The sequence below is a fragment of the Pyrus communis genome, chromosome 15 (assembly GCF_963583255.1).
Source record: "Pyrus communis chromosome 15, drPyrComm1.1, whole genome shotgun sequence".
NCBI lineage: Eukaryota > Viridiplantae > Streptophyta > Magnoliopsida > Rosales > Rosaceae > Pyrus > Pyrus communis.
Window position 1 is genome coordinate 8,950,653 of NC_084817.1, and position 26,812 is coordinate 8,977,464.

The 26,812-nt window shown below is 37.1% G+C and overlaps 2 protein-coding genes across 2 annotated transcripts; both read left to right on the forward strand.

The window, feature by feature from the left end:
- The first annotated feature begins 3,405 nt into the window (after positions 1-3,405).
- LOC137717930 (probable WRKY transcription factor 17) lies at positions 3,406-5,274 on the forward strand. Its single transcript, XM_068457438.1, has 3 exons — positions 3,406-4,280; positions 4,636-4,761; positions 4,874-5,274. The coding sequence occupies exons 1-3, from the start codon at positions 3,514-3,516 to the stop codon at positions 5,022-5,024; spliced, it is 1,044 nt and encodes a 347-aa protein (XP_068313539.1). The 5' UTR covers positions 3,406-3,513; the 3' UTR covers positions 5,025-5,274.
- An 8,755-nt stretch (positions 5,275-14,029) lies between these two features.
- Positions 14,030-17,303, forward strand: LOC137717913 (exocyst complex component EXO70A1-like). Its single transcript, XM_068457418.1, has 2 exons — positions 14,030-14,384; positions 14,733-17,303. The coding sequence occupies exon 2, from the start codon at positions 14,740-14,742 to the stop codon at positions 16,771-16,773; it is 2,034 nt and encodes a 677-aa protein (XP_068313519.1). The 5' UTR covers positions 14,030-14,384; positions 14,733-14,739; the 3' UTR covers positions 16,774-17,303.
- Positions 17,304-26,812: the final 9,509 nt, after the last annotated feature.

Sequence of the window (26,812 nt, forward strand, 5' to 3'; positions counted from 1 at the left end):
GAGGTCCAGCAGTGTATCAGTATACGACAACACAAATTCATTGTCTTTGTTGTCGTTTTTGTTGCCCTGTTTTGCTCTGTTTTGTCGTGCTCGAATCAGAGGGAATTTAATTCAACATAAGTTTCAAACTCAGTTGATTCAAATTCAATTCAGTAAAATATTTGAAATTGGAACATAACAGATGTCAAGGTTCAAGAATCCAACAAAATCCCTAAATCTAGAAAACCCTAATTTAATTTTCAATTCTAAATCCCTAAAATGTAATACCTTAAAACTGAATAGGACTATGAGCAGAGTCGTGCACTGTAAATATGGGTTTAAGTCAGACATAGGAGATGACTAATTCGTCGTTTCGAATTGTTCGACTTCGTCGGTTGTCCCTTTGAGTTCGTCAGAGAGAGAGAGAGAGACTAATTTCCAGAGAGTGAGTCAGGAGGAGAGATCAAGGTCTAATGATGATGGCAACGGACGGAGCAAGGAAGACATGAGAGAATTAGGAAGAGAGATCGAGGTTTCATGATGATGGTGGCAGCGTACGGAGCTGAGATGAGACGGTAGGAGCGAGTTAGGAAGAGAGATCGAGGAGTTGGGATGAGAGAACTGAGAGGACTCTGGAGGAGAGAATAAGACTAGCTTTGACAAAACCAACAAGCAAATAAGAAGAGATCGAGGTATATTATTCCATGCTAGAAACGGGGCCGGGCCAGGGGCTCATTCCCTCATATTTTAATATCCGCCCTACCCCGCTAATTTCGTATACCCAAATCGCCTTGCCCCGTTTTGTGTATAGAAATTTTGGACCCGCCCTGTACCCTCCCTGAACTTGAATTACCCGCCCCAACCCGCTATTTCTATACCTGTTTGCCCATCCCTATGACCAACTAGTAGTTTTGTCACGGTACTCTACTTTTTAAGGCTGAATAGGTTCACAAAGGTATTTCAACCTTCTCTAATCACCACCTTGTATTTCACTAATATTAAGAATCGAATATGAATGTACTGTGTGGAATACAGATCTGAAAGAACCAAATATAGATTGGTACTATTTGCTCGCGTTATTTGATTTAAGATATGCTCGTAAACAAAAAATAATATGTGGAAATCACTTATCTATTTCTAAATCAATTTCTGCTTCCATGTCAACCTTTACAAAAGTCTTAAGCATTGTAAATTACTTTTAGAAACATATCAATAGCTATACAATTATTAAAAACTCCCACAAATTCAAAGTATTGACTTTTTTTTGTTTTAGGAAGACTTGAAGCATTAAAAAATGTGGAGCAACATTTCATCTTTAAAACATGCGTATTGCTAACTCTTTACATAAAGTCTTAACCAAGACTGTAAAAAATTAGTCTAAACAACTTGAGTTTGCATCAACTTCGATTTGTGTTTGGTTATCGAAGTTCAGACTGTGAAAAAGTACATGCTGAATTCAGTTTGATCAATTACGAAATAGTTCACATTTAAAAATTATTATGCTCAACTCGTAGTGAGGTTTGGCTTATCCTTTCGGTTTGCAGGTTTATTGGTGATAATTTTCAGTTTTGTGGTGCAAATCTGATGTTGTATATTGTCGGATGTTTCTGGTTTTTGAGCAACTGCAGTGCGGCGAGTGATTCCTCACCAAGGCTTTTAGGGGGCATTTGTTTCACCTTCTTAAGTGGGACTGGACTAGCTAGGATTATTATCCCATGTTTGGTATGCTTGGGGACTAACTTAAATGAGACTAGCCCAGACTCGTGTGGACTCCGGGCCTCGTTAGATCGTCCAAATTAGTCCGACGTTGAACCATGGGATTGCTAAGAATGCCTTACTCACAACGCTGTCTCCTTCATCGTTCCTCTCTCTTTTTCTGTCTCTCCCTTTCCCTCTTTCTCTGCTCTTGCGCGCTCTCTCCACTGCTTTCGTTCTCTCACTAATGCTTGCGTCATTTCCCTCTGTTCTCACCCCGAACCCAGATCACGTCCTCTCCCTTTCTCTCCTCGTCCTGCTCGATGTCGAGCCGATTTGCATGACCTAACCCAGATCACGTCCTCTCCCGCTCTCTCCTCATCCTGCTCGAATCAAAGTGTCGTTGTTGGGTATACAAGGAATGCAGCTGCGATTTCGATTTTGATTGAAATTGAATTTTTGATTGTTTGTGTTTTGGGAGCTTTATCGATTCAAATGGAGGAGAAAGATGTGGTTGCAAGTAGTGGAATTTGGACGGAAAGCTTTATCAATTGAAATGGAGGAAAAGCTGTGATTGATATCTATGGAGTTTGGACGGAAAAAAGGAGAGGGAAGAGAGGTTTCAGGAGTGTTGTATAACTGGAAAAAGAAATAGAAAAAGAAAAAAAGAATTTATTTTATTATTTTTATTATCCTACTTCTTAGTCCGACACTGCACCAAACGCTTCACTAAGTTAGTCCTGCTTAGTCTAGTCTAAACCAGTCCAGTCCGAGATAGTCCGGTGCAATAAACGCCCCCTTAAGGTTTTCTTTATTAACCACCTTTGGGCCTTTACTGTTTGAACCCTTGTGGAGGATTTGTTCTTGGGTTGAAACCGTTTCATGTTTATTACCTTTATGTACTATTTTATAATTTGCTACTGGGAAGAACCTTTACTCATAATGTTTGCATAAGTGACATCTTTTTTCTGTAATGCAATACGTCTGTTTGGATTTTAATTTATAAATTTTCTCTACCTTTTGAAACCCCCCCCCCCCCCCCCCCCCCCCCCCCCCACAAAAACAAAAGAAAAAAACAAAATCGCGAAGAGTTTAAAATTACATAGATCAAATTTATCATTATGTACTTCTCAATCTACTAAAACAATGACATGTATTGAAAAAGAAAAAGCTTACATATATTATTATTTTATTGAATATTAACGCCACAATAGCAATAAACACGTTATATAAATTCTTCTCCTACTCATAACCAAATAAAGAGTGATGCTAAAGAGACCATTTATTTAAATTATTTTTCGTAAACTATATGACGTAGTTATTAATAAATAAATTATAACTTAATTATTAATTATTTAATTATTTTATATTAATGACACATTATGTAATTTGTAAATATAAAGTTTGATTTACGTAAACAAAAGTCACAGCTCACAAGTCATACAAAAACACATAACCAAACAGTAGAAACTTTATTAAACTCCAAGGTCCCCCTCCTCCTTCTTTCACCCGTTCCCCTTCTTCTGGTCTGGTCAACCTTCTCCTTTGTTTTTTATTCCCATCACGAGAAAGTATAATGAAGTCAGTTTCTAGTTGTCCCACACTCACATTTCCTCCCTCCCCCACTCCGGGACCCACCACTCCCCACCCCTCAATACATATCTTCAAACCCATCTCAGCCGTCCGATCGAAATCGCACTTTGACTCTCCCTCCCTCGCCCTTATATTTTCCCCACTCCCCCATCACCACCCAACCTCCACCCAAAATCTCAAATACGGGAATGTCCTCTTGAGAGACCTCCCCAACCTCGCCGGCCGGAGATTCTCGAAACCCTTACAATGACGGTGGAGCTGATGAACTTCCCGAAGATGGAGGATCAGAAGGCCATCCAGGAAGCCGCATCGCAAGGATTGCAGAGCATGGAGCACCTGATCCGGTTCCTCTCCCACCAGCAGCAACACCCAAACAACCAATCGGCCCGCCTGGACTGTACGGACATCACCGATCACACCGTCTCCAAGTTCAAAAAGGTCATCTCCCTCCTCAATCGGACCGGCCATGCCCGGTTCCGACGCGGTCCGGCTCAACCGGTTCAGCCCGTCCACTTCTCTTCTTCTCACCCCCCACCTTCACAAACACTGAGCTTAGCTCCGGCTCTAAATCTTTCTCCGACTCTAAATCTTACTCCGACTCCGGCGCCGGTTCCGGTAACTGCTCCTGGGGTTGTTCAGCAGGCTTTGATCGAGTCGAGTTTCGGCCAATCGCAGCCGCACAGCATGACGCTCGACTTCACGAGGCCTAATGCCTTCGCCTCGAACCCAAAGAGCGCGGAGATTGAATTCGCAAAGGATAACTTCAGCGTCTCGTCAGGCTCGTCGTTCATGTCGTCGGCAATCACCGGAGATGGCAGCGTTTCGAACGGGAAGCTGGGATCGTCGATCTTCTTGGCTCCCGCTCCGGCCGTGTCCGGCGCGAAGCCTCCTCTCTCAACGGCGCCGTTTAAGAAGAGGTGTCACGAGCACGACCACTCCGACGACACGTCGTGCAAGGTTTCCGCCTCAGGATCTGCTTCCGGTTCCGGCAAGTGCCATTGCTCCAAGAGAAGGTAAGCGTTATTCATTATCCGCGCATTTTAGTTTAAACTTCCTCTCCCCAGCTAAAATACGCACCTCGTATCCGAGGAAACGAGTTGACTCGGGCGATTCAACTCGGTTTTACTTGATGGACCCGATCGTTGTCGGGTCAACGGGTTAGGTTGCTGGGCCATTAATGGATGTAGCACCCTTTGACGCTGACACGATAAGATGCGCCTGGCGTATATTAGAAATTCAACCTTGGAACAGTAATAAGTTTCGTTTTTCTCCGCGCGTGGGGAAAGACTTTTTTTATTATTTAATTTTGACCAACGACTAAAACTAAAATAAATAACTAATTATTGTTTTTATTTTCTTGTAATTCAGGAAAAATCGGGTGAAGAAAACGATTCGCGTGCCGGCGATTAGTTCAAAAATCGCCGATATTCCACCGGACGAGTACTCCTGGAGAAAGTACGGTCAGAAGCCGATCAAGGGCTCGCCTTACCCAAGGTACTGAATTTAAACATCAGCCGTTGATTTGTCATGAAATGAAAAGTGTGGGTGTATGATATGATCGGACGGTGAGAATTGAACCTGATGTTAGATGGGTTTTGTTTGTCAGGGGATATTACAAGTGCAGTACGGTGAGGGGGTGCCCGGCGAGGAAACACGTGGAGCGGGCTCCGGATGATCCGGCGATGCTGATCGTAACGTACGAAGGGGAGCACCGTCACGCGCCGGAGAGCGTGGGGTTGGTGTTTGAGTCAACGTGAGTGAAAGTGGGTAGAAAGAGAAGGAAAGTGGGTAGAAAGAGGGGATTTGTCACAGCAGTTGAGAGGAAGGTGGTGGAACTGGAATGGATGTAACTACTTTTTATTTATATATATATATATATATATATAAATCGTGTAGTTTAATCAAATGGATAATGGGAAAATATTGAGGGCGGAATCAATCTGTCCTAGCGGTGTTTAATTTAATTAATTATACTTATTTCCAAATTATTTAGTTATTTTTATTTTATTGCATTTGGTGGGAATATTATTTATTTTATCTTAATTTATGATTAGTTTACGGGTAATGAAAGTCAAAAAAATAGATCCGTGATCAGGGAGGGAATCATGATGACTTAATCGAATGGAGGACAGTTGGTGGAATATTAAGACTAAAGCTATGTGTATTAAAATTGTGTTAGAAGTCAAAAGCTCCCCTACCGTCCAATGAAATTATATAATTGTGTGGGTGTTAGGCACGAAGGCACTAAACCTTCGGATCATATTGAAGTATGATTTATTCCTTGATGTTCCACCGTTTGAAATCATCGTTTTCTTTTCTTTAATTGAGTTAGGATACATTGACGACTACACTGTTGCATAGTGTTATTAGTGTAAGTATAATGGATCGGTTTTTGCGCCTCTGACGACTTGTCTGGTCAATTTGATTTGAGCGATTTTATGTTAGTTATTTAGAGTTGAACACAAAATTTTAGCATTTCAAGTCATACTTGGAAAAGTCATTAAACTCAGCGAGGAGGCAATGACTTTTCTTTGTGAAACGTGGTAAAGTGGTTTGGTTTGGTTCGATTTCATTAATTTCTCTTTGGGAAATATCAACCTAAACCATTTAATTGTTGTGATTGGTTGATTTTTTTTTTTTTTTTTTGGCGTTTTATTCAATATTTGTCTACCCTGTCTATTTTCGTTGATGATGGTTCAGCAAAAGTTGAAACTTGTTAATGAAGCTGGGCTATACTCATGCTGGAAAATGAGCTGGACCACAGTGCTATACCAAATGGATGAAGATTAAGAAATATCTTGGGCGTATGGACTTAATCTAAATTAACATCAAATGTATCTTCTCACAATAGTGCATAAGGAAAGTTTGTAAGGAAGGTTAAAAGGTGCGAATAACTTTGAAAATTGCAAGTGGTGGGTTGCCCATGACAAATAGGCATTCATCTTCGACTGGTCGACCCACTATGTCTCATATTTAAACATTACCTCCCTCTATGTGGTATAGATTAGATAATAATAATAATAACACTTGTAGTGAAAATAAAAAAAAACTTAAAAATTAGTGCGAAATGTTGAAAAATAAAATATGAAACAGAGAGAGATGAGATAAAGTGGAAAAGAAATCAGAGTATTTAACTATTTATTCTTCTCATTATATATATCCCTGAAGTGAGCATCTAGATAATAAATACTATTTACAACACTTTCCCTTGGATGTCACCAATCAATGATACTTGTCTCGATAAAGCTTTGCGTGGAAAACCCAGTGGGACAAAACCTAACCAAAGGAGGAAAAAAAAAAAATCTGGCACCACAATAATGAAACATTGATATGATGTTGCTAGGAAAAACTTAGTGGGATAAAAACCTAGTCAAAGGAAAAAGAGCACATTGTGCTTTTGTCCGTTGTAGGCTTGTAGCACATTGTCAAAAACTCCCTCTTATGCATAACTATGCTAGATTAGTGACTCACCCTAATTATAGTAAGTCTTGATTTGACTAGTCATCATTGTTAAGTTACGAAGTAATGTGACTTCAATCTTCAAGAAATTTAACTTGAGTAAAACTTGATCCTAGAAAGTGCGGAAGTTTACTGAGAGTTGACAATAGCTTTTTGTATTTAAATGTACAAGCTGAAAAAGAGTACTTTACTATATTTCATGCGAATATAACCATGTATACAAAATAGCTGCATAGGGGCTTCCAACAGTACTATGGTTCTGTAAACTTTTTCAGAAGTATGTTAACAATATAACTTTGGTTCGAAGGTAACAAGAGTACTCATTGAGGCAATTTATACTAAATTTATCTAGAATACAATGTATTGGTATCGAGTACCTACTTTGAGCTTTATGCTCTTAAATGAAAATCTTTGAAGAAGAGTTTCATGGCATTCTTAATTCATTAAGAAATTACTTTGAGAGATATACAAACTTAAAATCTCAAGTAGTATGCAGTCTTCACATGCCACAAGTCTCATGTTTAACATAACACTATACTTACAGAAATGCAATTGCCACTACAATAGGAGACTATGTTTCTACAACCGAAAAAAAAAAAAAAAAAAAAAAACCTTATGCCATACAGTGCCATTCAGTGATTTTAATTCACTTCATTAAATACACCCAAGGATACTTTTGGGGTTTAAACTATAGGTTTACTTATTTCATATTTTTCATTGCCTCTCAAAAACGGAATTTGCCTTTTTCCAATTTGGTGCTTTTATAATTTGTCGACTTAATTGGAAAACATGGCCTAATAGTCCTTGATGATATGAATAGCTACTATAAAATTAAATCCATCATCAATTCATGATCCAACATTTCTTGTTTGTATGTGCATGCTTAATTTATAAGTATCTTGATTGCTTGGATATCAGTGCCTCTTTGAGCTTCCATTGTCACTTATAGGACAAACATCTCGAGATTAATTACTTAGAGAATTGTATCATAACCTTTTATGGAGAGTTACTTAAATTGCGCTTGAACTATATAAATCTCCACTTCGGGGAAGTTCAAAATTTAGAACCTATCTATATGTCTATCATGCTTCTGGCATGCAACAAATTATTTACATCAATTATGAAACAAGAGAGGATGTATCAACACTAATTCACAAAGTTATAGAAAACTGTCATTTCTCTTCTAATGGTAAAATTGTCTCATCAAAGTGATAGTCTGCAACATTGCGGCAGATATGAACCCAACTAAAAACAAACCGATTTGAATCCCAATTGTGAGGGATGAACCATCTTTGTAACATAATTTCTTGTTGGTTGTAAAATTAACCTCAACCAAAATGATCATGATGATGCATGTGATCAAGATACAGGTCTCAAGCAGAAATCAGCAATGAATAAAATTACTAAAAATTTTGGTAAGCCATGAGAGTGTGTGCTCAAAACTAATCTCAAGTGACATGAAATAATCTCAAAATATGGGAATTTTGCTTGTAATAACAAGTGAATAATATAACGACCATCTTGTAATACATCTAGTCATTGGTCAAACAATCCACGACTAGATGTTGATAAAACTCACTAATATGTTGTTAAATTCTCAAGAGAAGTACGGGGATCCAAGGTCAATTTTGACTTAGATGGTATGAGGACTAATTTTTCGTGTGAGTAATCCTTGCAAGGACATGTACATGCACTATGTTAAGGCCTCAAAATATGTCCAGACGATTTTGTAATAACCGTATACTCAATGCCATGCATATAAATAAATTAAGCCGCCAAAAATTAGTTTGGTTTTTATGCAGAAATCGAGAGACTTCAGGCCCCCAAATATTCAGAATAAAAGAACTCCATGTTCTGATTCAATAAGAAACTTTTGGTTCTGATTTTATTATTTTTCATTTCAAATGTGCAATTTCACTCCTAATCACGAGACAACATAGTTTTTATCATTGTCGGGAAAAAAAAACCTCAAGGTAGGTTGATCCACCATGTCCAACATATTCATATTCCTATTTAAGTTATAGATGCAATTAGTTACAAGCTCTATCAACTGCATGCCACCCACCCATCATTGAGTTTAGAAATAAGGATTCAATGGATTGAAGTCCGGTATTTTACGATGAGAGTTAAAAGGACTACATGTCCTTATTCTCTTAAAAAAAAACTCATTATTGGTGCAATCGTCCTAATTTAGTTAGGAATGTGGTTGTATGAATCCCTATGAGATTCTACACTGTCTTTTAAATTGTGTCTTATTTGTAATGTATTACTTGAAGAGCAAGAATTCTTCTTTCTTTACTACTATAACTAAAGGCACAATGGAGTGAGATAACATACACCCCAAAATTCATAAATTCTCTCTTCTTTGTCTTGCCACCCTACCCTCTCTCTCCTTTTATAATTCTTCAGTTAAATAGGCCTAGAACATGTTATCAACACGCTCTTACTGTCGCTAACGAACTGAAGGTTTGTGGAGGAGGTTCGTTTACAACTAGCACTCAAAGGCTTTCTTTTGTTTCCATCAAATCAAGTTTTTCTAAAACATGGAATTGATATTTTATAAGCCCCTGATAGTATGAAAACATTCACTATGATGCATGAACCTCCAAATTATTTATATTTTATCACAAATGGTCCCTGAATTGACCCTCACCGTCTAGATGATCCCTGAAATTGAAAATCAATCAATGTAGTCCTTGAAATAGGTGTCGCAAATCAATGAGGTCATTCCATCACAATTCTGTTAAAAAATCTGTTAAGTGCTGATGTGGCACATAAATGGGTCCCATAAGTCATTTTTTCTCACAAATGGTCCTTGAAATTGACCTATGACATCAAAATGGTCCTTGAAATTGAATCACAGCATCAAAATGGTCCTTGAAATTGAAAATTGATCAATGTAGTCTCGCAAGTAAGTGTCTCAAATCAATGTAGTCATTCCGTCACAATTCTGTCAAAAATTCTATTATGTGTTGATATGACACATAAATTGGTCTCACAAGTCTAATTAAATTATAACAAAAAATTACAATTAGGCTTAAATTAATTTAATACTAATTGTTAATAAAAAAAATTGTCAGCCCAAAAACCCAGTCCTGCAATCACCTCCGATCTCAGTCCACATTTCTATGCCTTATTGACTATTTATTCTCGAAACAAAATCTCAATACACCCATCTTTACACATTTTGACACACTTCACTGAATTGAACCTGGATTAAGAACACCTTTGGTGATGACTTGGCCCATTGGCAATGACTTTTGAGACATCATCGTTACCATTTAGGCGATTAACATCCTCACAACCTTAATCTTGGAGAGCTTGTTCGGCGTTTCCCTGGTGGTTTGGTGATGCAAAGAATGATGAAGTCTGCCTCGAGAGGTTATAACCGAGGTGTGAGCATTGTTGGTTGAAAACTATTTCAACACCCCTTCTTAGGCCTTGGTTAAGCCTTGTGCCTTTGAGAATTTATGGAAGAGATCTCTCTTCGGAGTAGGCCCTACTATAAGAAAAAAAAATTTCACTGTGCAAAAACGTATTTAGACAATTTTTTTAATTAATTATTTAACCCACATTAGTACATAACAAATTCTTTTACAAAATTGTGGTGGAATGATTATATTAATTTGCGACACTTATTTTCAAAGAGTACATTGATTGATTTTTAATTTCAGGTACCATATTGATGGTGTGGGTCAATTTCAGAGACCATTTTGATGATGTGGATCAATTGCAGGGATCATTTGTGATAAAAACCCATAAATCTTGTGGGGCCCATTTATATGCCACATTAGCACTTAACAAAATTTTTAATAGAATTGTGACAGAATGACGACATTAATTTGCTACATCTATTTTCAGGGACTTTGATTAATTTTTAATTCCAGGGACCATTTTAATGGTGATGGTTAATTTCAATGACAATTTGTGATAAAAACCCTATTCAAAATATATAGCTTGTCCATGCACAAGCAATTAATATGTTCATATTTTGAATATGCAAATTGTGTTATATTTTGCTACATTGCTATGTTGAATTGTGTGAGTCAAAGAAAAACAAGAAAATAGAAGCAACAACTAGGGTTTTGAAAAGAGAGTTCTAACGAAAAGCCCACGGTACTGTTCACTTTAACGAAAAACCATATTTTTACACTAAAAAATCAATCGTGGTACTATTCATTTTACCCTTTATTTTGTCCTTATCATTAAAACTCAAAGTTTTCAAGCCCTTTTTATTCGTTTTCCTTTTTGAAAACCCTAACCGAAAAAAATCAAAATAAAAGTAAAAAACGTGGCTCAGCTACGGCATGAAGCCGCTCATTGAGCCGAGCCGAGCCTGCAGTTATGGCTCCTGCCTTAAGACACCGTTTGGTGTCTGATCTGGAGCTCCAGTTTTTGGTCTTACCAAGCTCACTGAGCCCAAGTCCAATTTTTCTTTGGGCTTCTTCTCACTGCCAGGCCTGCAGCCTCTCCCCTCGAATTTGCACTATTTCCGAAAAAACATTATATAACAACCAACGAAAGGCTTTAAGATGCTGAGCTTTCTCAGATTTTTGCAGCAAACAAGGACCGCAATTAGTTGTCAATATCTTGGATTCAACCGCCATATTTTAGTTGGCCCAATTTCCAATTCCTCGCTGTGATCCCGGCAGCAAAATACTACAAAGGAGAAATTATACAAGAAAATTGTTTAAGTTATAGTCACAAACACATTGTTGAAACTAACAAACATTCAGTAACGAGTTGTGACTAATATACATTTAGTTACAATAAACTTTCACGATGTGACTAAATTGCCACTTTCTTGGTAGTGACTTCTTCAAGGAGGTGCCAACGACACTTCCAACGATCAATGTAGCGCAAGAGATCAGAAACTCTACGAGTGTTCGAGTTTGATATTCGGAATTGGGATTGCTTGTTCTGCGGAATCTCCCACTGACCGAAAGGATATCAGTGGTGTTGCATCTGAATTGCACTCCATTAGGGACAACCTTCCTGCATAAAAAGCTTTCTATATACGTTCTGCATGTTCTTGTTGCTACTATACAAAGTGAGGAAATTTGTAAGTAAAAAGTAATCACCAATGTGATGTTGGTCTGTTGGTTTTTGAACAGATGTGCTGCATCAAACCATGATTTGCAGCAAATTGCAATCTGATAAAAATTTCTAACAAATATGCATCAAAATCAAGCATTAGAACTCGATGCCTCGTTGAGTTGTCGACTTTTGCAGGAGATCCACAATCCCACAAAGATCACAACCGTTTCTGATATAGCAGGAGTTACATTTTGGTATCTTTGTAAAGGTTTGTAGTTGGGTGTCAATAGAAGAATTCATAACGTACATTTCAATCAGGAGAAATTCTTATGTCCGCTGTCTGGACCGCTTCAACCATATAGCCTAGACACAAAAAATCACACATGCTCCATCTCTGATTTTCACCCTCCCCCCAAAAAAGAAACCCACTATGTGATTCTACCCTCCTCTCTTTTTTTCGTAGTCCGGGTTTCGGATAGAAGAATTTCTCTCTCTTAAGGGTGTTTAGATCAATTAGGTGTCGAAGTTAATACTTAATATCCATTGGAAATCACTCTACTTGTATTTTGAAATGTTACTGTATCGTTTTAATTCATGATGCAAAATCATGTGTTTTAATATTATATTATTAATTTGAAACGTCACGGTGTCATTCAGAGTATAAGAAAGCGTTTCTCATTTTAACGTGACTACAGAATGTGGAAGAAAGTGGGGTCAGAACTCTGTTGCCAGCTAGCTATTCATATGGGGTCTACCTGGTTGTGCATATGTAGGGTGTATTTTCATATGAGCTTGAGCTTAGTAATTTTAATACTTTAAATTGCAGCAAATCTTATTAACTGAGAAATAATATAGTCTTAGCTGGTTTTGACTTTTGTTGCACAAGCAAGAAAAAGCATAAAAATGAGACGGTGCAATTATATGGTTTAGTGAGTTGGCCAGCTAACACATCTGAAATTTCATTAGCAACTTGGCAAGCATAAAATGGAGGGTACAATTTCTTTATATTCTGTTATTTTTTGCACTTACTAAAAGAGTGTTAAAGTTACTATACGTTTTCAGATGAGAAGATAGCAATATTTATAGGTGAGCAATGCAATTCACATGCATTATATTAATTAATCACGTCTTGTTAAGAAAAAACAATCAAACGAGAATCATTACACAAATAAATCTTGCATGAATTTGTGATTAAGTAGACATATTCTAACAAACGTAGTGAACAAATTTTCATGTACTAAGAAATTAAAAAAAGTTGATAAAAAGTAGAATATTCTTCATGTCTTTTCACCGTGGTGCACTTTTCTTAGGTTCTCTCATTTATTAATTTATATTTACCATTTATGTGGTGTGGAGGTTGGGTTAAAAGTAACCATCCAACGTTAAAACTTATTAAAAAATGGTCATTTGAAAGTTTCAAAGAGTGGCTTTCCCAAAAAAAAAGTTTCAAAGATTGTGACTCCATGAAAAAACAACACATAACTTGCACCAAAAGAAAAAGAAAAATAAAAGAAGAAAACAATACAAAAGAATACTAGTCATATTTAGGGAAAGTTTGGACAAATTTCCCAATTTTCAACTTCTCTTACCCACCCATATCAAACTAATTTATTCATTTTTATTATTACATTTATTTTTTTTTAATTTTATAAAAATACTATCAGACACTGCTTGGTCACATACATGTAAGAAATTATTTTCCTTTACATTAAATTTTAGTCTCACACGCTGTGGTGGAAGGAATTATACATGACGTATGGTGTTTTGCTCAATGCCTCGAATCAATGAAATTCTTGTTTGTGCTTAGAGATGGAAATCGTGTTGCTGATGCCGTTGCATCTTTTTTTTTCGGGAACATGGTGGTTGTTTGGAATGATATTGTATTGGTTCAAAATTTATGTTTAATATTCTAGCTGCGGATGTATAGACATTTCAATTATAATCTAATAAAATCTACTCTTTGACAAAAAAAAAAAAAAAAAAAAAATTGTCTCACACATAAACCAAAGTAAAAATTCAAAAATACAAAATAAAAGACGAACTTATTAATATTTTTTTGAACAAACGGTATTATCTACAACTAACTTATTAAGATTACAAATTTTTTTTTTTCAAACACGTGTTATACTGCAATTTATCTTAATCGAGTATTTTCCATGGCATCATATTTCATAATTTCTTCATGCCCTACCCAACCCGCCAACTTCCTAATAAATCAAAATTGAATGATTTCTTAGATCATATTGATTTTTAGCTTTTGGAAGAGTTGACGCAGTTGGATTCAATTTGCGAGCGCAAGGTGAGTTTTCAACGTTCATAGAGTGGAGTGGAAGAAAATAGGAGGAGCCTGAAAGTTAAGGACTTTAGGCAAACCAAAAAACTAAACAAAAACAAAAAACAAAAATTGGAGTTTTTGCAGAGGAGAGAGAGAAGGGTTTCCCGTTTCGCCTTACTGTCATGCACTTTGTCACCACTCTCGTCGGACATTGCGATTTACAGAACTCTGCAAAAAGTGGTCTCTCCCTCTCTGTCACTACATTCCTGATTAGGGTTTCTCTGAGACCCGGGTTCAGAATCCGATTCGACTCGTCCGTGTGAACTGGATCTCTCGCCGACTTCAAGTGAGTAAACCTTCTTATTCGTTCCTTGTATTTCTTAACCCTCAAGAAAATCTGGGTTTGCTTTGCTTTTGCTTTTGTGGGTTCAGTGAGATTTCTCTGTTCTTTCTTAGCTTCTGGGTTCCGATTGGTGAGGACCCAGATGAGATTTTTCGATAATTTCTAGAGAAAATTTCACTTTATCAAAGGAATATAAGAAAAGCCCAATTTTTGCTTTTTTTTTTTTTTTGAATTTTGAATTTTTGCATTTAGCTGCTTAAAGTTGTTATATTCCTTTGGCTCCCAGTTTGTGTGAGACGTGTAGTTTTGCAGCTTTTGATTTTTGGGGTTTTTTTTGTTGTTTGATATTAGGATTTGAATGGCGCATTCCGTGAATGATAATAGCATTGAGAGTTTGATATCTGCAAGCAAGGCATTGAGGCTAAGCTTACAGAAATCACAGGGCCTAGGGTCGGCTCTGGAGAAAGCTGGAAACCGATTTGAAGAGATTAACCACAGATTACCCTCTCTTGAGGCTGCAGTTCGACCCATTCGTGCAGACAAGGAAGCCCTTGCTGCCGTTGGTGGTCATATTAACCGCGCTGTTGGCCCTGCTGCAGCTGTGCTTAAAGTTTTTGATGCTGTTCATGGACTCGAGAAGAGTCTACTGTCAGATCCGCGTAGTGATCTGCCCGGTTACTTATCAGTATTGAAACGTCTGCAAGAGGCTCTGAGATTTCTGGGTGACAATTGTGGATTGGCAATTCAGTGGTTGGAGGATATAGTAGAGTACTTGGAGGATAATGCAGTTGCTGATGAGCGGTACCTTTCAAACCTGAAGAAATCATTGAAAAGTCTCCGAGAATTGCAGAGTGAGAAGGAAAAGGCCAACCTTGATGGAGGGCTTTTGGAGGCTGCGTTGGAAAAATTAGAAAATGAGTTCAGGAGGCTCCTCACAGAAAATAGCGTCCCACTTCCAATGTCGTCACCATCTTCTCTAGGAGAACAAGCTTGCATTGCGCCATCACCATTACCTGTTCTGGTAATTCAGAAGCTGCAAGCTATAATTGTAAGACTGATTGCTAATAATAGACTAGAGAGATGTAAATCTATTTATGTTGAAGTTCGAAGTTCGAATGTAAGGGCAAGTTTACAAGCTCTCAATTTGGATTACCTTGAGATATCAATTGCAGAGTTTAATGATGTGCAGAGCATAGAGGGATACATATCGAAGTGGGGAAAGCATTTGGAGTTTGCAGTGAAACACTTGTTTGAGGCAGAGTATAAGTTGTGTAATGATGTTTTTGAGAGGATTGGATTGGATGTGTGGATGGGTTGCTTTGCAAAGATAGCTGCTCAGGCTGGTATTCTTGCATTCCTACAATTTGGGAAGACTGTTACAGAGAGCAAAAAAGATCCGATAAAGCTTTTGAAGTTGTTGGATATATTTGCTTCTTTAAACAAATTGAGACTGGACTTCAACCGGCTTTTTGGTGGACCAGCCTGTATTGAAATCCAAAACTTGACAAGGGATCTCATTAAGAGTGTTATTGATGGAGCAGCTGAAATTTTCTGGGAGCTTCTTCTTCAGGTGCAATTGCAAAAGCAGAACCCGCCTCCTCAAGATGGGAGTGTTCCGAAATTAGTCAGTTTTATTACGGATTATTGTAATAAACTGCTCGGGGATGATTATAAGCCAATCTTAACTCAGGTTCTCATCATTTATCGAAGTTGGAAGCATGAGAAGTTTCAAGAAGGGCTCCTTATTAATGAGGTTTTGGAAATTGTCAAAGCCATTGAGCTAAATTTGGAGGCGTGGATAAAGGCTTATGAGGATACCAGCTTGGCCAACCTTTTTGCAATGAACAACCATTGGCATTTGTACAAGCACCTGAAGGGAACTAAGCTGGGGTTTCTGCTGGGGGATGCTTGGCTACGAGAACATGAACAGTACAAGGATTATTATTCCACAGTTTTCTTGAGAGAGAGCTGGGGGAAACTTCCGGGTCATCTAAGTCGAGAAGGTCTGATTCTGTTCTCAGGTGGTCGTGCCACTGCCCGTGATCTTGTCAAGAAGAGGCTAAAAACCTTCAATGAAGCGTTTGATGACATGTATAAGAAGCAATCGAGTTGGGTAGTGGCAGATAAAGATCTACGGGAGAAGACGTGCCACCTCATTGTGCAGGCTGTTGTGCCTGTTTACAGAAGTTATATGCAGAATTATGGGCCCTTGGTCGAGCAAGATGCAAGTTCAAGCAAGTATGCAAAGTATTCTGTGCAGACCTTGGAGAAAATGCTCATGTCTCTATTTCAGCCAAAGCCTGTTAGATATGGCAGTTTCAAAGGTAGGCAAATGAGCGGAAAATTCGATGGAGTAGCAGATCTTCGCCGTACTACCTCTGCGATTGTGTGATTATGGAACTATGTGCGTTGTTGAATCACATGGCAGGACTATCCGCCCCTCTACACGATTGGCTTTTCATCTTGTATATAATGACATTCTCAGGAGCCTGGAACTGAATACTGATGTCCCATTGCCTGAGATTCCAAGATGTAGAATCCCTGTAACACATCTGAATGTTTTGAAGAGTTGAACACTTTCCGTTGCCCCGCGAGTTCTAGGCCATGGGTTCTCAGATTCCATGCACGGTGATGAAGAAATATACAGCCCAGTTGGATCCTGGCGTAGATAATATATTCAGGTATACCTATCCATTTTTCTTTCATCTCAGACTGATTGATTAAGTTATATTAGGTAAGGCAGCCAGAGAAACCTTATAGCTTTGCTAGATTCCATGTACAATTCTTTGGTATAAAGTGCATCAAAGAGGTCTACCTAGGATTGAATCGATTTGTAAGAACATGGGAAAGCTTATAACTTTTCGACCTTCATGAGATGCTTGTTTTTTAGCTATGAAACGGCATTGTTGAGAACTTCAAAAATGTATAACAGTCATATGCTATTGGAATACTGTTGAGAATGAAGTGCCTACTCGTTTTGATGGACCTGTGTACTTTAGTTTTAAGTAATTTGTTGATGGCGCTTCTCTTTTCGTTTCACTTTTCGGCCTTGATTCGAACTTTTCTGCTTTGATTCAAAACTTTTCTGCTTATGCTCGTTATATCTGTTCGTTCGTTCTTCTTAGACGTGCTCGGCAAGACATGAATTGGTGTGTCAAGAGGCTCATTTTTGTATAAAGAAAACCGGCGGCACTAGTATGATGGCATCTTTCTTGTTTCATTCCGGTTAGTCAAATGTTGTTTATTGGGCCGCCTATGATGTAACACTTCAACATAATTTAAATAGAAGGCTTAATTGTAGTAAATAGCTCTGAACTTCTACGAGTTACATTTTGCACCTCAACTCAATAGCTCAATGACACTTAGTTTCGCATAGTAGGTTCTCCCGTTAACTCTGTTAATTTTTCCGTCAAATATGAGAGCAAGTAGTAATATTACGGGTTGGAGGACTATGAGAGCTATTAATCTAGTTGAGGGACCGTTTCTATAATTAAGTCTAATTGTAAAGGATAAGAAAGTGTTTTGGGCTTTGTTACAAGAACACTCGCATCTCCGGCTGTGTAAGTTGGTGTTGCTCACTTGCAAATCACAGCCTGATACACATGACTTTTCAATGGATTCTTGTTCTCCTAGTTGATATTCTTCCTATTTTTCTCTAATCTCTTGTCAACATAACTAATCTTTGAAATCACTAAACAAAAAAGAAGCGTAAAAAAGTATTAACAGATAAGTTTTAAACAACTCTTACTTTAAACCGATATTAGTGACGTTAACCACATAAGTTTTCTTGTTCACTTTCTTTAATCCCGCCTGCACCTATAAACAATTGAAGGTCTCCCCTAAATTCAGATTTACCAACTTGAGAAAGTTGCAGTGTGAATGCTTAAGCAACTTCTCATTAACTATAAACTACAATTATCACCATAAATTGGAAACCCTAACTTCCCAAGTCTCTATCTTCCTACCCAAATCCTCTCAAATTTTCTCAATAATTTGAATTTTTGTGGTTAACATGACAGATATATAGTAGTTGCTTTCTTCCACTTTTCCCTAACGTGACAGCAAGATTCCTTACAGCGACCAGTTTACAGCCACATTTGGATTCAATTAAGGATTAAGTCAATGTCAGCCCCACGGGGAGGAGGATGTTTTCCAATGTGTTGCCGGAAATACGGCTCGGTACCTCAAATATACTAGGCCGTGTTTCTGGTACACTGAAATTTTCTCCATGGGTTGGAGGTCCTAAGCCACCTTGATATTTTGTGATTGTGAACTTAGGGTGTGTAACATGGGAATTTTTTTTTCAATCTGTAAAATTTAGCAAGTTAGTAAAATGTGGATTATATTTTTAGGTAGTATGAAATAACACTTCTGGTGAAAAGAAAAAAGTTGATATATACCACCGACATGATGAGTTACTGTCACTTGTAGCACTCTTTGTCATCGTTTATACTCCAACAGATTCGGAAATGAAGCGTAAATACCACATATATCTTGCTAAAGTCGAAGTACAAAACACTCTTCACCTCCGTTTCTTACCTGGAGGTGCAAAGGGGAAGCTAAACCCAAGCTTCTGCCATTAGAGATATTCTTGAAGCAACATGTTATGTTTTTCAAGTGCGATATTGACCTAATTGTCAGGGTATGAGGGTTTTGATAGAAAGGTTAGTGACACATCAACAACACATGATTATTAAAAAACAACCAAGTAATCCTCTATCATTTTGTCAAAGTTAGGTTGGAGCATTCAACGGTCGGAGATGAAGGAGGAAAAATACATGATCATGATGGATGAAGATGATGATGATGAGGACCACAACAATAACGATAAGAGTTGCGATTAATGATTAGAGGAGAAGGGTGAGAATTGAGGCATTTTTGTGCTTTGTTTCACTCAACTGGATCAGGCTTCATTCAAACAATACTCTTTCATTTTTCAAATATCTAGAAAATATGACGAATTTAAAATCCTAGTTGATATCCTTCCTATTTTTATCTAATCTCTTGTCAAATAACTAATCACTGAAATCATTTGACAAAAAAGAAGCGTAAAAAAGTATTAACAAATAAGTTTTAAACAACGTCTTACGTTAAACCGATATTAGTGACGTTAACCACAAAAGTTTTCTTGTTCACTTTCTTTAATCCGGCCTGCACCTATAAACAATTGAAGGTCTCCCCTAAATTCTGATTTACCAACTTGAGAAAGTTGCAGTGTGAATGCTTAAGCAACTTCTCATTAACTATAAACTACAATTATCACCATAAATTGGAAACCCTAACTTCCCACGTCTCTATCTTCTTACCAAATCCTCTCAATTTTTCTCAATAATTTGAATTTTTGTGGTTAACACGACAGATATATAGCAGTTGTTTTCTTCCACTTTTCCCTAACGTGACAGCAAGATTCCTTATAGCGACTAGTTTACAGCCACATTTGGATCATAAGGACTAAGTCAATGTCAACCTCATGGGGAGGAGGATATTTTTATATGTGCAGCCGGAAATACGGTCTGGTACGCTGAAATTTTCTCCATAGGGTGGAGGCCCTAAGCCACTTAAATATTTTGTGATTGTGAATTTACTTAGGCCATCTCCAACCGAAGGGTCCAGAGGGCCGAAAATAGCCCGAAAATCGTTTCCAACCGAGGTTTAGGCCAGAGAGCTCGTGGGCCCCACAAAATCTGAAAGGGTCAAAGGGTTGGCAGCTAGGGTTGGCCAGAAATTCAAAAAATCATGTCGGATATAACCGACATGAATGCATTTATATTTAATATAAATACATTCCTGTCGGTTATAATTGACAGGAATGCTTAAACAAAAATTTGAATCCAACAGCTAGCTGACTTGCCGTTGTATTCAAATTTTTTTTTTTGTTTTTATGGGCCAATATTTTTTTATTTTTAAATTCTTAAAAATTCTAATTTTTTTTCCTATAAATACCTAAACCATTCATTAAATTTAAGTTCTATTTTTTTTTGGTTTTTTGGGCCAGATACCGTTGTAGTTTTTAAATATAAGTTGTAGTTTTTAAATTTAAGTTGTTGTTGGATTTGAATTTAAGTTGTTGTAGTTTTTAAATTTAAATAATAAATTATGTTTGGCCCTCGATTGGAGACAGTTTTTTGTTAACCTTGCCATGCCTAAGGAACGCATGACACAGAGTATCGGTCTGTTGTTGAATGTCATCCATCAACCAAATACGTCAAACTTGAGGCACAATCCCGACATGGATTTCTTATGCTTCAAATAGAATGTGACTATTTAGGCAGAATGAGGATTACACAACCATGCCAAAGGACATCAATAAACAGAAGCCGTGACATCCAAATGATATCAAGGCCGACACACAAAAAGGATAGGAGAAGATCCTAAGTATACTCTAAACAAATCACACTCTGATATCAAATTGACAAGCCCCAACCCTGATATCCCCATATACCAGGATACGCATGTGCTGACCAACACTCGAGGGTGACGAAGCCATTTTAAAACATGCTTACAAATAAAATATGCAATTAGAAAGAAATTTGCCAATGCAAAACGGGTTCAGAGCATGCAACTAATCAAGAATAATGTGAAAGAATTATTATAAAAAGGTACGAATAAAGGAATGGGTCCTACATAGAGAAAACTCGAAGATACCGATGTGGGAGTGCCTTGACACCGGGATCGTACGCCTTGATTCTAAATCCTGAAGGGGGCACAAAATAAAGGGTGAGTGGACCTAAGTTTATAATAATAATACTAATAATAAGAAAACCATTTTCTTTCTGAACATACTAACCCCCTATTTTGAAAACTCATATAGTACCACATAGTTGATTTTCTGAAAACTCTAGCATGCCATGAAAAATATTCGTAAAACATGTACGTGTAAGCCAATGCTCAGTAATGGTAATATAGTCGCCTGAAGGCAAATCCGTAAAACATCCGTAAATCACATCAATGATGTACTCAACTAGGGGTATCATAATCGTTTGAAGGCATAACCATCACTAAAGGTGAAGCTGTATGACATTGGGTTACGCCAGTGAAGAAATATGGTAAGTCCCATGACCCGAAGGTGAAGCTTTACGACTCTAGGTTACGGTAGAGAAGAAACATATACATGACACACCGACACTAGCCATGGTTAGTTAAGTTGTCCGACACTAGTTTTGCCAGTGAAGCTGGGAGTATGTCATAAATATCCTCAACTGTGTCCTACAGCCATATCTACATACTCGTGTTGTGTGTATGTGCAGTATGATAACATCTTAGATAAGCATAGAAAACGTATCTCAAAAACTTATATCAAATCACCGGAGCTCAAAAGCTCAAAGCCTCACCTCATAAATCCATAATAACTCATATTCGTAAATCTGTAGTATTTCATAAATGAAAATCCAATAATTGATGAGGTTTCGTAAAACATAATTCAATAAATCATAACTAATGCATAAAACGTAAAATTATGAAATCATGCTTTTCGTGAATGCAAGTCTAATATTTTATAAAAACATGCAATTTAAAAAGGGTCCACTCACAAATATTCCACTACCAGGAAGCCGCTCGAACAAAGGAGGACAGGATCATTTCCAACTAACGTACCAAAACACAAATAGAGACCATTTAATAAAACTCTACTAAAATGATTGAAATTGGGAAAACAGGTCGCAGATTTGGATTCGGGATGTCGAAAAACCTAAAGAGGGATCTTGGGTTCCCCCATGAGCCGCCATGATGCGGCGGCCCAAGTCACTATTCGCCACCCCACACGCCGATATGGGTCACCGGAAAAGTCGTTGGTGCCGTCGTCCACGGAGGCGAAGCATAGTGCCTCCGGTGGAGGCTCGTGCACTCCACGCGCCGACCCTTGGCAATCCCACACCCCGCGAGTACATGCGTACTCGCTTTCTCCATGAAACCTGCAAATTTTGCAGGTGGAATGGCCAAATTTCAGAGCTCATTTCAAGCTCGATTCTCAACCAATTTCAGTGATTTAAGAACCTAAATGAAGTTAAGAATGTAAGGAATGAGTACATACCTATTGGAGGACGTGACATGACCAGAGTTGGCCGAAAAAGATGTTTGAAAGTGGCCAAATGGCCACGGTTCTGAAATCCAGAAAATGCACAGTGCTTCCTCCCGAGGGTTTCCCTATGTTCTCAAGTGATTAACACCTAACACTACCCTAATCAAACACTAACACACGTTCTAGGGGTTATAGGAAGGCTTACCTTGGCTGGGGACGGCAGAAACTCATCAGAGAAGGGTTGCATAATGCAGAGAAGAGAGAAGCTTAGAGGAGGGGTTCCTTATTCGATTATGGGTTCGTGGGTCTCACAAAGGTCGTGGAGGGGGTGAGGGGGTGCTTTTGTGGTTATTGAGTGGTTGAGGGATCCGGGAAAGAGTGTGACAAAGAAATGAGAGGGGGAGAGAGTGATGAGGAAGATAGTTTAAGAGAGTTCACCGGTGAAAGAAAGAAGAGAAAAGAGAGGGAAGAAAGAGGTAGAGAAAGAACTGGGGGACCCAAAAACAAGGGTGGGCCCCACTGGCTCCCCAACCAATGTGAGAAAGGATGAAAAGAGAAAATATCTCGTGGGACATAAAATTACCATAATGCCCATATGTTTTGAAGTCCATAAAATCCACATTCTAACTCCAAATTCAATTCCGTTTGCGTTCATGCGTTCGTAACAACGTGTACTATAAGGATACGCCAAGGAAAAGAACCTTAAGTGACATGACACAACGGTCAACAAAAGTCAATGTTTTTGCCTCGAAGGTCATTTTCGTAAATTCACGCTTTAAAATTATAAAAACCGAAATATTTAGGGATGGGTCGTTACAATAAGAGTTGCCATTAGTGATTAGAGCAGAAGGGTGAGAAGTGAGACATCTTTGAGCTTGTTTCACTCAACTGGGTCATGCTTCATTCAAACAATACACTTTCTTTCAAATATCAAGAAAATATGACGAATTTAAGAGACAATGAAATTTACATTTTTTTTATTTACCTTTTCCAATCAGTAAAACTGCAAAAGTACCGTGGTAAATAGTGCTTTGACTTATAGCTCATAGTTTTGTGTTTTAAAATAGGGAGTTTTAACGAAATACTCCCGGTACTGTTCACTTTTAACGAAAATGACATTTTTACTTTAAAAAGTCGCTCTTGGTACTCTTCACTTACAACACCTTTTTGTCATTTTGATTAAATCTCAAAGTTTTCAAGCCTTTTTTCATTAGTTTTCCTTTTAAAATATTGATTTTTTAGCTAAAATGGTTGCTGAGATTATTATAACTCCTTATTTTGGTGTTTAAGATTTAAAATCGTTGTGCATAGTCTATGATATTGTACACTGTTAATCATTTGGGTCATTTTGTGAAATTTTTTTGTTAAATTGAAGAAACCACGAGTTCAAGTGAAGGGGTTTTGATTTGACAAAAATATTCTCAATTTAACATAAATTTTCATAGAATGACCAAAATGATTGACAGTGGACAATCTAAAGGACCACACCTATTGATCTTCAATCTCAGAGACCAAAGTGAGGAGTTATATCAATCTTATGGACTATTTTAGCTAAAAGGCCTAAAAGGTTATATGTTTTTTTTATTTTATGAAAAAACAATATTATCTACATAAACTACACAAAGGTAAGTGGTGGGCTTAACCTCACAGAGAGCTAGTAATAATGTGATTCAAATTTGTCTTTGGCAAGCATCGAACCTAAGATTTCCTACTTATAAGTGAAGAGGCTACTAAACTGTAGTACTAAGTACCGATTCTACGTTGTTTTAACTCTTGTAATTTCCACAACCCTCCTCAAATTGTAGTTTCTTTTAATTCATGCTTAAACATATGCTGACTCATTCACGCGAATAAGCTAATAATTTAATCATTATTAAAGGTTTGGGATCCTACAAGGGATATATATGTGCAGTGGATATGCCCCTCTATGGAATTTAATTCAATCTTATCCGATGTGTTTGTAAGTGATTTTTAAATAGCTGAAAAAACTTTTGATGAAAGTGCTTTTGAAATTAATTTTTTGTAAAAATGCAAATGAATTCTAAAAAACACTTGAAGTGCTTTCTGCAATAATCACATAACTGATGTTTATTCCAAAATGCACTTCAGTGCTTTTAAAACTCAAAAACGCTTTTAGTAATTTGAAAAATACTTCAAAGCATGTTAAAAGTCTTTTGCGTAAGCAAACGACTATTATATACACTATGGCCATTAAAAAAAAATATTAGCACCTTAAAATAGTAAGTTTACACTTTTTTCTTCTGTATCAATTTTATTTTTAGTTGAGTCATAATATTAGTGAGTTAGACATTTTATTTTTATTTTTATTTTTTTATTTTTTGTTGGGTACATAGCTGTTTTTACACTAAGGGGAGGGGAGTTCGACTAAGCCATATAATGGACAGCCTAATTTGGTATCGAATTCGCCATCCACAAGATTTGAACCTAATATCTCTTACTTTCAAGTGAAGAGGAATACCACCAGATTATAGTACTGAGTGACATGATTGCTTTCTATATGTATCTCTTAGGTGGATATGGAAGTAATACAGACGATTATTTTAAAATAACAACTTTTCAAAAATACTATATAAAATACATCACATGGCATTGCTCTTAGAAGCAAACTAGTTTGATAATTATTAATAATTTCATTAATTAAGTAGTTTATGTAAAGAGATAAGGTAGGTTAGCAAATGGTTAAGAGCATGCTAAACCGTTGGTTACTCTCCTCACCTTGACCTCGTACCCTCCAATCAAATAATTTAATTGAATTGAATAATTTCCCACATATAGATTTGTTTATGGAAGGCTAGTTAGAATATCTGTCTGCCAATAAGGCATAGTCCACCTTAATCACCAATTTATTTATTTGCTTAAACAAATAAATAAAATCTTATATGCTTTTGAAAAATCAAGATCTCTCTACCTTAGTATATTAGTACTTTATGATTTAGCTATAAAATAATTAAGTTTCCAAATTTTGCAACTGGATCTGTACGTATAGCAACAAGCCATATATTATTCAATATACCAAAAATAAAAAATAAAAAAGCTATATCTTATTCAACATAACCATCTATCAATAAGTGGTTAAGTTGGAACCATATTAGTGATGCTGATGGTGATTTGTCCTGGATCTATGATGTTTATCATGTTATCAGAACTGGCTATTCTTTTGACACGTCGTGTGCCCGATTTACTGGGTTCAAATTTGTCTGCTTAAGTTGAGTTTTCAAAAAGTTCTGTTGGCTCTAGTTCATGAATTATGACCAAGCTTTCAAAAAGTAGGGCCAGCCTTGAGAGGGAGCAAGTTGTGCAATTGCACATGAGCCCCCACCTCCATAAGGCTCCCAACTTTTGGCTGATATATGATTAGATTACTTTGTTTCTTGTTTTGGATGAGAGAATGGAGTGAAAAATAAAGAGTTTAAGGAAAGAATATGTGGATTTTCTATTTCAAAATTTTAATAACATTTGTTGTTGAAGATCTGCCTTTGAATTTAGCGTTTTACTATATTATTCATCATTTTGTTTTGTTTTATGGCTTTCTTTTATATGTTTACTACTGATTTTGTTGATTGATCACATAATTTTAGTGATAAACTTATTTTACTTATGATATTAATACATGGTAAGTTTTTATTGACATTTTAGTGAGATTCTGTAATAACTAATGAGGTATGAGAGCAGACTTGTTGAAAATTTTCCTTTTTGACCCCATGTGGGGCCATTTGTGATGGGGCGTATTGAAGAATAGGATCTATCATGTGGTAGTGGAACCAACATCCATGTGCCCTGATAGAATCATATTCCTCTTGCATTGCCAATTGCCATTGTGGCATACTAGCTGCTTTTCGAAATGTATTTGGTTCTACCACATCACTGATATAAGATATTAATGAATATCCTCCAGTAAAGAAGTCATCTTCATTAAGCTAGAGTGATTGTAGTTCATGAAGTGAAGCAATCATAGCTGCATAATTCTTCCTTTCAATAGCTCCACTTCTCAATTGACTATGAGGTTTGCAAGGTGTAACTGCAGGCTTGCATGAATCCATTCCTGCTTTGTGAATCAAATCTGTATGTAACATACTTCAATTGATTGACAAATATATCACCATTTGCTTTATATTGAATCTGTAACCCTAAAAAATAGGTTAGCTTCCCCATATCCTTCAACTCAAACACTTCAGACAAACATGCTGAACTTTGGATGAACTTGATCTTGTGAGGATAATGTCATCGACATATAGCAGTAGCACAATTATATCAACACCATCATGCTTAACAAATAAACTTAAGGAGATGCAATGAAATTCAGTGCAACTAAGTAGCTTGAACTTGGAATTCCATGCCTTGGGAGCTTGCTTTAAACCATATAGTGACTTTAGTAGTTTACAAACATGATTTG